Genomic DNA, 14,132 nt, shown 5'->3' with positions numbered 1-14,132 from the left:
AACAAGCCGACATACCTATCAACCTACACCCATCAGAATTACAAAGAACACCACCAATACTCATCCTATCACAATCCAAGAGCCAACTACCATCCACATGAAGCTCAACCACTGCACTTGCAGCGTTGTTGTGTGTCACTACAATGTGTGAGGGTGAAGCTCAGAGCTTCCAATGCTACAAAGAGATTAAAATTCGTTGTAACACAAAATTATAATTCTAAGAGCCGATATCAAAGACACCATGATTTCAACATTTTCCAAGCCACCAAAAATAGGCACCCCCAATACATTATATTGTTACAAAAGAAGAAGGGAAAACGAATCGGAAAAATCAATATCACTCAATAACATGGAAGCCGGAAACATGCATCACAATCACGAAACAAGTGATTCAAGTTCTCCACATCAGCGCCACACCTAACTTGCACCGAGCAAGGTCACAATGGTGTCGTCTCTGATTTGTTGGGAGAGCATCCCCTTAAATTAAAAGAAAACACTACTAGGTATAAAAAATAAAACCAAATTCAAAAAATTAAAAATTAAAAAAACATAACTAAAATCCAAACCATGAACAATATTCTGAGATCTGCTTCCAAAAATTAAAATAAAATGAGGGAGAAGGCTGGCTTACAGTGAAGTGAAGTAACAAGAGTTGGTGTTTGAAAAATGCACGGTCGTCCTCGCCACCCGTCGAAGCCAGAAGACGCAACAGCGTTAGCAGCCAAAGCTGAAAAGCTTCGTTCACTTCAATCTCAGTTCCTCTCCAATCACCACAATCGCATGTTGCTCCTTCTTCTTCTTCAACTCTCTCTCACTCACACTCTTCTTCTCCAATTCACTTTTTCTTAATTTAATTTCAAATTTCTGGTTTCAGATATAGCAAGGAAGCCCTAGATTTGAGCGCGAAGCTTCTGGAAGCTAATCCAGAATGCTACACCGCTTGGAATTACCGGAAACTCGCCGTTCAACACTCCCTCTCTCACCCCGATTCCGATTCCGATCGTCAATCTCTCTTCGATGAGGAACTTAGAGTGGTGCGTTTTCACTTTCAGATTATTGATTTGAATCCTGAATAGTGTAGATGGTGAATTTTGGTATCGGTTTTCAGGTGGAGAGTGCGTTGAGGAAGAATTTCAAGTCTTATGGTGCCTGGCATCATAGAAAATGGGTGCTAAGCAAGGGGCATTCGTCCGTGGACAACGAATTGCGTCTTCTGAATGGTTTTCAGAAGGCCGATCCTCGGAATTTTCACGCATGGAATTACCGAAGGTTAAATATTGATATTGATATTGCATTTTCTATTATGGAAAAGAGTTTATGCTATTTGATTTTGGAGATGGTTTGGTAAGTTTGTGTGTGTGTGTGTGTGTGTGCATTTTGATTTTGCAGGTTTGTTGCTGGGTTGATGAAAAGATCAGATGAGGATGAGTTGAAATACACAGAGGAAGTGATTGGGGCTAATTTTAGTAATTACTCTGCGTGGCATAATCGGAGGTATGACACTGTCGCGGAATTTATAATTCAAAGGGGCATTCAGTTGCTGGCTGTGTGATTTTATCTACTGTTGAACTCATTTAACTACCTGAGTTACATAGACTTGTATATATTGTTCAAAACTCGCCAACTTGCCGTGAACTGTTTTACTCGTCTTAGCAGTGAGCATGTATGTGTCTCTGAAAAATGAAGAAATTGCTAAGCTGGGAATGATGTTTTATTGCTGTATCGCGCATCTTAGGGTCTATTGCTGTTTTATTATTGAATTATGTTCTAGAAACATACATTTGTCATTGATCATCCTCAAATGTTTTTGACATGGCTTTGGGTGTGTGCTTCTGATATCTGTGCTTGATCAATTGTTAGTTTGTTAGTGAGGACAGTGGTTTGCTTGCATGCCTACACCCATCTGGGTATTTGATAAGTACTGTTTAGTATGGTCATTAATCAATCAGTTTCAACCTTTGAAGCACTCTACAAGATTCCCAAGGACATAAACAGATTGATAACATATTGTTACATGAATTTAAAGTACCCCATTCAGAGCTTGATTTGGTGACTTGCCCTTTTCTTTCAAAATATAACCTAGGTCTTTAATGGTCATCGTGCATGATGCAGTGGTTTTTATCTTTGGATGTGAAAGATATTTTTTGACAGTGTAGGGAAGTTTGCCAGTGTACATGTACTATCCCATTAATGTTGTTGATATCTTTTTTTGGTTTTCATTTAATTTTTTGGGGGGTCAAATCAACACTATTCTTGAAGATTGTTTCATTGGATAAAACGTGGCTCTTGATTAACTAACTTTATTAATACATATTCCTTTAAGAACTTTTCAGTGCGCTTTTGTCTGATTTATTGAAAAGAAAGGCTGAAGGATATTTCCCTAAAGAAAAAGTTTTGGAAGAGGAGTATGAGCATGTCCATAATGCTATTTTTACTGATCCAGATGATCAGAGTGGCTGGTTTTATCATCTTTGGCTTATTGATCAAACAGTGAAAACTGATGCTCCTCTACTTGTTTCATCTTGGCCTTCTGATGGATCTAATATAACCCTAAATGGAAACAACTGCCTTCATGATTGTGGTTTGTCTCTGTTGAATAGTACACTATCAGACACTGGAACACTTCCGGTTATTCTTTATTTCAATCAAGCTGTTGAAGGCTTAAACTCATCATCAGTGTCTGTTAAATCTGAACTTATAAAGGAGGATCTTGTTTGGAAACCACTCTCAACAATCAACTCAAATACTGCTAAAGTTTGGGTTGCGTATCTAAAGCTTGGAAATATAGAGCTCCAATCGTCGAAAACTTACTCCGTAGAGATCAGCATTGGACACGGTATTGTCTCTTCCAGCGGATATCATTATAGCAATCCTTCCCAAGTTGCCTTTAAAGTGTGTGCACAGACTGCTTATACGGATCCTGCTGACCAACAGTGTGGGAAAAGGACTTCATGGAAGGATGAAGATTTTCAAAAAATTGATCATTCTGAGGAACCAGATTCAACTCTTTGTGCTGATCAGATAATTACTGAAAACCACCATATTCCAACAAAATCCATTTGGAGCATGGAGAAAATTGATGAAGAAATAACTAATTTTCGGGATTTATTGTCTGAGTATGACTGGTAGGGTTGATTTGTTAATGGATGAGTTCATTATTTGAAATGTTACCTAGTATTTTCTTTTTCATATTTTCTCGTTTTATTCCTATATGATTTTGTGCCTTTTTTTTTTATTGTAGTAAAATTGGGAAGCTTACACTTGCAAGACTTTTGACTGCTTTTGATTTGTTATCATCTCAACATGATAAAAGAAAATGTAATACTGAAGAAGTTCTTCAACTTTATGATGATCTGATGAAGTTGGATCCAACACATTCTTTATACTACAAGGATGAGCGTAGTCTGGTATTACTTCAGCAGGTAATGTACTCTTTTTCTGTGTTAAATATCTACCAGAACATGATTTCGTGCCCCTTCCACTGTTGTTAATCATGGTTCAAATGCTCATGTGAATATTAATTATGATAGTCAGTTGGAATAACTGTATATTTCATTTTGTCTGCTCTCAAATCTCAAATGATTAACAGAAAACATGACTATCATTTGGGTTTAGCCAAAAAATATTTTCTAACATTCTTATTTGGGATATTGGAAAGAAAGAAAAAAACTGAAACCGAAATTTTTTTCAGAACCAAACTCTTGCTTAAAATCTCAGATTGGAATATGTTGTAGTTATCCACATGTATTTTTTCAGTAAACTCATTTCGATAAAATTGCACTTGACTTTGGAAGCCTTTTTATGAGGCCATGCTGGTATGCGTTTATTGTTAAAAACCTAGCCTTAATCTTATGTAATTGGAAATCAGTTCTTTACATTCATGTGCTGAGGATTCTGCAGATAACTTCAACTAGGAGGTGTTTACTACCATACTGCCACCACTATAAAGATGCTACAGAAACAATCACAGGTTATGTCTGTCTACGACTGCAAAATCTATCATTGTCACGGATGGGGTCTATTAAGAATTTATTGTGGGTACAAATGCTAGACCTTAGCCACAACGAACTTCGATCAATTGAAGGTAGAAATCTTATAATTTTGCATTGACGCACCTTTTGCCTCCTCTCAAATATTGCAATATTCTAGACCTGTTGCTACTAACCGTGTCAGTAGGATGGATTTTAATACGCCATTGTGCTTGATCCTGTATCATTGATTCCTGAAGCCCCTATTTGTTATACTTAACTAAACTGCATGAAATTGTACTCTTCTATTTCATTTTTAACTTTCACAACATTTAGCAAACCTCCCGCTTTCTATCCATGTTTTGTTAACTCAAGTCTTTCCTGATGTTGAATATATGTAGCATTAGTAAGAACACTGACATCAATGGTTGAATGAAAATTGATAAATTCACTTTAATGATTTGAATGTTATATTTTCATGCAATATCTATTTACCCAACTATAACAGACATTCAGATAAGATGCCATCTTTGAAGTTATTATCTAAAGAAATTGGATCTCAGACGGTTGTATACTTGTATCTACATCTAAGCTTAAGTTATATTTGGCTGATCACTTTTGGAAAGTTTAGCTTTTGACATTGTGTCTAAAGGTGGAAAGAGTGTCTCATACTGAATCTTTTGACAGGTTTGGAGGCCATGCAACTTCTATCTTGCTTAAATCTGAGTCATAATAAAATTGGTAGTTTTACTGCTCTGGGGCCTCTCAGATTGATCAAGTCACTTAAAGTCTTGAATATCTCATACAATGAGTTAGGCTCTCACTCGATTGACACCACAAGATATCTATGCTCTTCTCCTTTAGCTCATACAGAAGAATTTGCCTGGGATCGTTTTGAAACCCTTGCTGGCAGCACCAGGGCCACAAATTTTTGGGAAGCTTTCTTGATATTCGAAAGCATGAACTTGACAGAGTTAAACATAACAGGGAATGCAGTTTCTGATGAGAACTTCAGGTCCTTTATTGTCAAAGTTTTGCCTACTCTGAAGTGGCTAGATGGTGGGGAATTATCTTGAACTCTTAACTTTTTATGTTGGCTTTTTAGGGATACAGTTTTATTTTCTGGTATAATATAGATACCCTTTCATCTAGAAGGTCATTCACTCATTGGGTATCCCTTATACCTGCCTTGATACACGGCATTTCTGTAGTTGTAATGCTTTTGGTACTTGCATTAGGCGCTACACTGCTTATAGTAAGGCATGTAAAACTGAGTGACATTTTTTTACCATCTATACTATACCAAAGGTCCAAAAACTACATCTTTGAATTTTGATGAGTGATTGCTTTTCTGTTCAAAATTCAAATAATCAAAGCTCACTGCTTTTCCTCAGCCATGAAGGAAAAGGTCCAGTTTTTGTATAATAATTTAGCATATACAAGATCTTGGATATGCCTTTTTAGTCTTGAATTTCACGTGCATGAAGGTGTTGTGTATCCTCTATTAAAGGATGGAAGCATCTTTTTTTGTGTATCTTAAACTTGTAATTTGGACAGTGCATCCTTCAGAAGGTGATTGTGCTGAGAGAAAATTGATTTAAAAATCGAAAATATAAGTTTATCAGTAAATGGATAGAACATTGGAGTATGGGAGTATAAATCGTATTTGTACCAATGCAATGGTTCCCCAATTAAAATGGCTTATGGCCTAGCAGCAAAATCAAAATGGAGTCAGGTAAATGGAGCACTTATGTGGTGTTGAGTTGTGGCATTGTTGGATGGTGCCAGACAATGGTGGTTGTGATAGAGGTTGAGTGTGAGAAGCTTCGTCCCTCATGATAAATTTAGATTAATGAACTAAAGAAAATAAACCAATAGCCTCATTGGCTTAACAATATTAAGATATGATAGAATATTGTAAGAAAAAAATATGATAGAATATTTTATCCTCAACTCAATCATCTTTATCTTGACCACCAAATGAACTTAGTTTTCTAAACATAGCCTTCAATGTATTGAGTCCATACAAGGAGGTATGTTATAATGCAAAAAGAGTAGTACATTATGTTGTATAATTTGCTAATAAACATAAGTAGTCTAAGGAGTTTTTTTTTTTGGTGCTTCGAAAAACAGGTCTTCGGAGTTTTGAACCATATTAGGATTTTAACCTACATAGAGATTATAGTCTTATAACTTCTACTCTTGTCCGGTTGTCCCAACTCCTTCAACTAATGTTTTCAATATTGGCTTGTTGTTCCCCTATTATAGAGACTAAAATAAGCTAATGGATACCAATTCCACCTTACCTGATTACATATGTTCAAACATTGATTCCATTGAATCAATCTATACAAAGAATGAAGAACCACACGAATACAAAAATATAGCTTCAACCCACCCATCCCCATGGAAAACTTATAGTAACTACATTGTAGATAAAAGTCGTTGCACTTTTGCCTTAATTTTAACTCAATAAAGGAGTAATATTATAAATTTCACTCATTGATTAGTTAATTCATAGTGGGGGACTAGCATTGATTCTATATTAAACACGTCTGATATATATAAATATAAAGAGCACCTCTATATGGTACGACAAATAGGAGCACGAAGACGCACGAGTGACGTGGAAATTCTTAACGCTTTTGTCGCTTCTTTTCTAATTCTCCGTTTTGTCTCTTTTTCTGCCTGAAATCCATCATCTTCAACCAATTCGACTTGAACACTGAAACCCTCCCCTTCCTCTTCTCCTGAACAATCCCAATAGATCGAACCCATAAGACATCAAGGAAACGAACTCAAATGTGTTGAAGAATTTCACAGCCGCAGCCGCATTGAAGACATCGACCTTGGTTGTTCCTGCCTTTTTGTCTCCTAAATCTGTTGTTGTATGATTTTGAGATGATAATTCAAAATCGGGATTGGAATTAGATTCATCAGGATCTAGAATTGGTGAGGACCAAAAGCCCCTAATTGAGCCTCGAACACCTTTGCTCAAACCTTTGTTGGACGGAGGAAATTGGGGGAATTCAAGATGAAAACCCTTGCGGCTTGCTCTGAATTTCAGTTTCATTATGTTAAAATTGAAACTGAAAATCTACTCTGAGAACCTTGTCTTACATGGTCATGAGATTCTCGTGCTTAGTTCTCATATCTGAAGTTGTCTTCCCATTTCCTCTGTTTATGTTCTTGCTTACATCTTGAAGTATTTATTGTGTTGTCATTAGGATGATCGATGATGCAAGGTTTGGTACTTGTGTTTATGGAGAGACTTACTTGAAGAAACAGATTTTTGATACATAGTCATGCATTAACCATTCTGTATTTCTGTTAATGTCTATGAGGCCAGGATACTGGGGTCAAAGCACATAAAGTGAAAGCAATGTTGAAGAAGTGAAAGATGAATTCAAGAGATTTCCATCCATGTGAGTGTTCTCAAGAAATTGAAGAAGAAAAAAAATGCTACAAAGTCCCACATCGTGCAGAGCCCTCTTCTAAGAGAGTGAATTTGAAATCACGAGACAAGCACAGGAAAAAAACGTGATTCGTGCCTATTCGACGACGGAGGCATCGTGCCATTTAGCATTTTCCAAATATAAAATCTTAATATGAAACAGCATCTTCTTGTAGCCATATATTAAACGTTGACAAATGGAGGTTGAGAGCGAAGGCGTGGGTGAACAACACACTGGTGCAACCCCGGCCGGGAAGCCGTCGGAAAGCACGGGACGGAAACCTACTTTTAAAGAAAAGGTGCTTGGGGCTAGGAAGGCAGATGAGACGGAAGAATTTGTAAACCTGGTGGAAACCGGCATCATGCGTATGGAGTATGCGGAGGAGAACACATCTTTTCCCATGTTCTCTATTGAGCCAAACACTTATAAGGAACTGTGTAAACCATGGGAGGACTGTCTCGTGGTGAAGCTATTGGGGAAAACCATTGGCTATGGCGCACTATGCGAAAAGCTGAGAACCATGTGGAAATTAACTGGTGGCTATGAGATTCGAGATGTTCATCATGGATACTTCTTGGTGAAATTTGATAATGATGAGGACAAGAGGAGAGCCATATCTGGGGCTCCATGGCTGATATATGATCACTACTTAGTCGTCAAGCCGTGGACACCGGATTTCGTAGCAACAAACTCAAGGATCAGTACTACACTGGTTTGGATCCGAATTCCTGGGCTGGGGTTTCAGTTTTACAACAAGAACATCCTGCTCACACTTGCATCTGCGGTAGGAACACCTATCAGGGTGGATTTGAACACGCATGACATGCAAAGAGGACGATATGCGTGTATATGCTTGGAGATTGATTTGACAAAACCAGTGCTTGGGGTTGTTGGGCTTGAAGGTTATTCATTTACGAACAACCTTCAAAATAATCTATATAAACAGTAATCAAGCACACTCTTTCTGCGATTGACACCCCATCAATCGGTCTCAGAGTTCAAACATCTTAAGTAGACACTCTACCCAAAAGCTCTGGTTTTCTCAACCAAAGCTTTGATACCACAGTTGTAACACCCCGGTTTCTCAACTGAGGAATCACATTAAGTAACCTAACAAAGTCTAAGGACTATTCTGCAATCCCTAAAATCCAAGGGTATTTTTTTGAAAATGACTAAATACCATAGGGTTGGAAACACATAATAACTTTATTTAAATAACCTGTTTCCCGATATACAGTAATAATAGTTTACAATACCATAAGTAAGGTTCAGAATAAACATGCGCACTTTAACAGTGGCGGAAGCAAGGCTTTAATAACAGAGTTCTCATATTGAAAAGGAGACTCAAACATAGTCCACAAGAAGAGAAGCAAAGCTGCTTCTTACACCTCTACTCCACCGCCTACAACTCGATCTCCAACTCGAGCAGCTAAGCTTCGGCGGAAGAGAAAAGGTTAACTCCATGCAATTACCATGTATAAAAGAGAAAATCATGCTATTCAAATTTAATTACCTGGCATGGTAAATAACTAGCAACATAACTCAACTCATATATCAACAACTTAAACATAGATTAACTCAGGTAATAATAACCTCAACAATGTAACATCAAATCAGATATCAATGAACCAATAACTAGAATCCAACAACATAGGGTCAGGTGTTAGTTTCCTATAATGCAACTATATGCTGCTAACAAAATGGATCGATCAATAACGTATCTCAAGACGGGACAATGATAGGACACACCTCCTCATCGCCACTTATAGCGTCATACATGACGGGACAATCATAGGACACACCTCCTAATCGCCACTTAACGTCACACAAGACGGGACAATCATAGGACACACCTCCTGATCGCCACTTATACTTAAGCCCTATATGTCAAGTCAGACAACAACAAAGCCCAACCAAGGACCAATCCAAAGTAACCACATGTTCTATCCACTAGGAAGCAGTAAAGACGGAAACCAGTAAACGGCCGAGGCCTCTCAGAAAACGGAGACACACGTCTCAATAAGTTTACTCGGCCGAAGCCTTCAGAAAACATTTGACACAAGCCTCAGAAACAGTCAACATAAGCAAGCATACAACATTGCAAGCATAATAATCATAATCCTAAGCCAATCAATATAAACATCTTCATCTCAAACGCAGGCAGTGCGATAAATACATGCAAGACTCAAGGACACTCTAAAACTGAGTTACCCTTACCTTCGTGAGTAGAAGTTGTGCATGGAAGTTGTGAACCTAGAACAAGGAAACACAATCATCAACACAAGCCTCACTAGGAGCAACACGATCTAATAATACTAATCGAAATTGTAAAGAAGGTTTTTAAAACTTCAGAGTTCACATTTGGGCACGAATGGACAACGGAGACTTCGTTCGCTAAAACGAGCATAACTCGAGCTACATAACTCGGAATGACACGAAACCAACGCCAAAATTTCGACAATTGAAAGAGCTACGCTATAGTTCAGGTCAGAGAGAGCCAAAAATTATTTTTGGACACGGTACCCTAACAATTAGGTTTCGGCCACTCTCAAAAATAGGGTTTCCGAACTTTTTCTTCGATCTAAATCAATTCCTAGGTATTCTTAGGCGATATCTAGGCCAGGGAAACTCTCAGAAAAATTATCGGGTCGAAAACTGTCGCAGGGGTATTTTGGTCAATATTTTTAGCTCTGAAACTCAAAATCAGAATTTCGAAAAACAAATTATATGGGGTCGATACCAACGACGATTATGACGACTAATCCTACTAACGCTAAGCTCAGTTGAGAGTTTTAAGTCTAAAGGGCGAAGCTTTGGTCAAAAATGGGTTTTTCGAGCAGAATTGAAACTCGGCGGCAATTCGGCGAGATTCGGCGAAATGTAATCCGCTAAACATGATCTTGGGCATGCAGGGAACAAGTTTAGATAGAGAAATCGAGTTATTTGGACAGTTTTACAAAAAGCTCAAAACTTTGAGCACAGAAAGACATAGAGAAAAGCGACAAAATTTACGATCAGAGGTAAAGAAAAACATCAGTACCTTGAGGCCTACGCGTAGCAACGAACTGTGCGACAATCAGACAAGAATCGGCAAAAATCACTTCTCCTCCTCTCCTCCTCCTTGCTCACGGCCGTGTGTGTGTGTTGGTGGTGATTTTTTTTTTTTTTCATTTTTCAAGCTATTTATAGGAAATGGAAAACGCGGGAAAAAGAAAATTTCGCGATTCCGATTTTTCCTGCACATACCTCCGTGAATCTTAAGATAGGTTCTGGCGACAGAATTCCAAAACTCAAAACAGGTTTCTCAGAATTAAAGTGAACGATCTAAAGTCGGTGTAAATCTATTTTACCCGAAAACCTACTTTTTGCAGTTGAAGTCGGATGAGAAAACTTCTTTCTGAAGAAAGATTAGAAACATCGAAAGAAATGGGTGTATGCGTGTGGAATCTTCGTTTGAAGCTCCGAATAGAAAAAGTCTTCATCAACCGTTTATTTTAGGTTTCTTGAGCTATCAGGGTTTTAGTTTCGGCAAACCTCCGAGAACTAGAATCGGACGTTTGTACATTCCAGGGTTTCGTATCGAAACGCTTGTCATGGAAGGATTAAGAGAAGTTCTAACATTTCTCTGAAGATTTTTGGAATTAGTTTCTATCGTGTCTTTAAGTGCAAATTAGTCGTTTACTGACGCTCTCGTCCTAGGTATAAGTAAATACTACTTGTGCTATAACTATATCGACTATAGTACTATTCTTAGTCATTTCCTGAACTTTATTCTTCATAATATTAATCCAACCATCAAACGAAAGTCAAGTTCCTCTCACGCTTACACATAATCCTATGCGTGAGCTGGAAATTATTTATTTATTTAATTCTAAAATCTTGGGTCTTATAGAACCCACCCTTTGACCCAGGAGAAACAGTGTCCATGATAGTCAAGCCATGGATAGCTACAACTTCAACATAATCGCATGGAACATTCGTGGCGGCGTGGGCGCCCGTGGGAAAAGGAGGATGAAGGACTTGATACAATCCTATCACCCTTCTCTGGTGACTCTTTGTGAGACACATTGCAAATTTCAACGTGTTGCAGGCTTTTGGAGACAACAACACTATGAATTGATCCGGGAAGTGGAGGCACAAGGTCATAGTGGAGGTATATGGATTCTTGCTCCTATTGCTTGAAACTTTGATATCTCTTTCATCGAGGAGTGTGATCAAGCGATTACTGTTGCGGTCAATGCCAATGGCAGGAGATGGGTCTTGACAGCTACTTACGCTAGCCTAAACCCAACGAGGAGAGTGCAACTTTGGGCCTACCTTTCCGGGTTGAGAAGGAGACTCTCACAACCTTGGCTAGCGATAGGAGATATGAACGAGATCGGTTCTCCGGCTGAGGTTGTCGGGGGTGACTTTTCATTGGCAAGAGCGACAAACATGTTGAACATGATGGAGGAGTGCTGCTTCATCGACTTGGGATTCAATGGTCCAAAGTTTACATGGGAACGTAAAGTAAACGGGAGAAGAGTAGTTGCTAAGCGGTTGGATAGAGCCCTAGGGGATGTGGCTTGGAGGACGATGCATTTTGAAGCTTATGTGGAGCATTTGGCTAGGGTCTACTCGAACCATTCACCATTATTGCTACGATTACATGCACCTGCCGGAGACCGTGCAACTCTACCGTTTCGCTTCCAAGCGGCCTGGGTTACACATCCCTCCTTTGAGGCCGTGGTGGAGCAATCTTGGCAAAGAAAACAACACACAGTGCCTGAGAGACTAGATAATGTCAAGGAGGCAGCCACTGATTTTAATAGCCATGTTTTTGGGAACATCCACAGGCGAAAAAAACGAGTGGAGCGACGCCTTCTAGGTATTCAGAGAGAGTTGGACTGGAGGGGATCTGAAGCCCTAGTTAGATTGGAGAGCGCGCTTCAGAAGGAGTATGGCGATATTTTGTACCAGGAAGAGATGTTGTGGTACCAAAAATCCAGGGAGAAATGGGTCAGATTTGGGGACAGAATACAAAATTTTTTCATGCTCACCCAATTGTCAGACGCAAAAGAAATAAAATCCATGGTCTCTTTGTGGAGGATGGGAGCTGGTGCACTGACCCTAGTTTGCTTCAAGAAGAGGCACGAAGATTTTACATTAATTTGTTTGCTAATGACGTGCAGGTACACAGAAATCACATTATGGAGAACCCTACACCAACCATACCTTTGGAGGAAAGGGAAATGTTGATAGCACCCGTGTCAATGGAGGAAGTGAGGAGCGCAATTATGTCCATGCATTCCTACAAAGCACCTGGGGTAGATGGATTCCAAGCTCTCTTCTACAAACAATACTGGCATATCCTAGGTGAAGAGATCCACAACATGGTGGCCTCAGCATTCCATCATGGCGAAGCTGATCCGAAATTGCTGGAAACACTTCTTGTTCTCATACCAAAGGTGGATCATCCAGTGCGCCTTAAGGAGATGAGACCGATCAGCCTTTGCAATGTCTCCTATAAGGTGATCACTAAAGTCTTGGTGAATAGACTCTGCCCTCTTCTCCATGACTTGGTGCACCCGTTGCAAGGTAGTTTCATTCCTGGAAGAGGAAGGGACAACATCATCTTGGCTCAGGAGGTAATGCACACCATTCACACGACAAGGAAGGGAGGTGGACTTGTAGCAATTAAGATTGACCTGGAAAAAGCATACGATAGAGTCAATTGGGATTTTCTTCGTGCTACACTCTACGACTTTGGGTTTCCACCAAAGATTGTAGATTTGATCATGTGGGGAGTGCGGTGCCCTAAACTTTCAATCCTTTGGAATGGTTCTAAATTAACACCCTTCGCACCCCAAAGAGGTCTTCGTCAAGGAGATCCATTATCTCCTTATCTCTTTGTTCTTTGTATGGAGCGCTTGGCCATCCAAATACAGAAATTGGTAGCGGAAGATACTTGGAAACCAGTGAGGATTACTAAGAATGGGATTGGAATATCACACTTATTCTTTGCGGATGATGTGCTGCTATTTTTCCAAGCCAATAAAGATCAATTGAGAATGAGGAATGACACCCTGAAAGATTTCTGTGACGCTTCCGGGATGAAGGTTAATTTAGATAAATCAAGGATGCTTTTCTCCACAAATGTTGACCAACGGAAACAACGAGAACTTTCACACATCGCGGGGTTTTCACGAGCTAGTGATCTTGGGAAGTATCTTGGGATTCCACTACTCAAGGGTAGAGTCACAAAGAATCAGTTTGCACCGCTGATTGAGAAGGTAAGCTCGAGGCTTGCTTCTTGGAAAAATGCTCTTCTAAATCGGGCAGGCCGAGTGTGTTTGGCAAAATCGGTTCTCACCTCCTTACCAATACATACAATGCAATCCTTATGGTTACCTGATTCAGTTTGTGAGCACGTCGACAAGCTGGTGCGTAGCTGTGTGTGGGGGAAAGGAGGAGGGAATGCAAGGAATTGGCATTTGGTTAATTGGGGTGAGTTGACGCAGACAAAGGCACGAGGAGGGCTAGGCATCCGGCGGGCAATAGCAAGTAACGAAGCCCTACTGGGCAAATTAGTGCACAGTTTGTTGAAAGAGAAAGATAAGTTCTGGGTTCAAGTGTTGAGTGAAAAGTACCTACAATCAAACTCCATCTTGGTGGAACCTCCTAAGCTGGGTACTTCATATATGTGGCGAGGTATTTTGAGGGCCAGGGA

At 39.4% G+C, this 14,132-nt stretch overlaps 2 protein-coding genes across 2 annotated transcripts; both read left to right on the top strand.

Moving 5' to 3' along the window:
- Positions 1-531: 531 nt before the first annotated feature.
- On the top strand, positions 532-5,298 carry LOC130719585 (geranylgeranyl transferase type-2 subunit alpha 1). The gene is made up of 8 exons (XM_057570206.1): positions 532-782; positions 875-1,034; positions 1,109-1,269; positions 1,390-1,494; positions 2,334-3,125; positions 3,242-3,422; positions 3,901-4,084; positions 4,656-5,298. The coding sequence occupies exons 1-8, from the start codon at positions 667-669 to the stop codon at positions 5,042-5,044; spliced, it is 2,088 nt and encodes a 695-aa protein (XP_057426189.1). The 5' UTR covers positions 532-666; the 3' UTR covers positions 5,045-5,298.
- A 2,321-nt stretch (positions 5,299-7,619) lies between these two features.
- LOC130747943 (uncharacterized) lies at positions 7,620-8,372 on the top strand. Its single transcript, XM_057601001.1, has one exon. The coding sequence runs from the start codon at positions 7,620-7,622 to the stop codon at positions 8,370-8,372; it is 753 nt and encodes a 250-aa protein (XP_057456984.1).
- Positions 8,373-14,132: the final 5,760 nt, after the last annotated feature.

This window comes from Lotus japonicus, chromosome 1 (assembly GCF_012489685.1).
Source record: "Lotus japonicus ecotype B-129 chromosome 1, LjGifu_v1.2".
NCBI lineage: Eukaryota > Viridiplantae > Streptophyta > Magnoliopsida > Fabales > Fabaceae > Lotus > Lotus japonicus.
Note: the sequence above shows the minus strand (reverse complement) of the source record. Positions and strands in the feature narration are given on the sequence as shown.

What these genes read in the sequence shown, in the direction of transcription:
- LOC130719585 (XM_057570206.1), top strand. Translation starts at nt 667, where the DNA reads ATGCACGGTCGTCCTCGCCACCCGTCGAAGCCAGAAGACGCAACAGCG. An exon ending in TCCAATCACCACAATCGCAT is followed by an intron (nt 783 to 874) that starts GTTGCTCCTTCT and finishes TTCTGGTTTCAG; the next exon opens with ATATAGCAAGGAAGCCCTAG. An exon ending in TCGATGAGGAACTTAGAGTG is followed by an intron (nt 1,035 to 1,108) that starts GTGCGTTTTCAC and finishes ATCGGTTTTCAG; the next exon opens with GTGGAGAGTGCGTTGAGGAA.
- LOC130747943 (XM_057601001.1), top strand. Translation starts at nt 7,620, where the DNA reads ATGGAGGTTGAGAGCGAAGGCGTGGGTGAACAACACACTGGTGCAACC.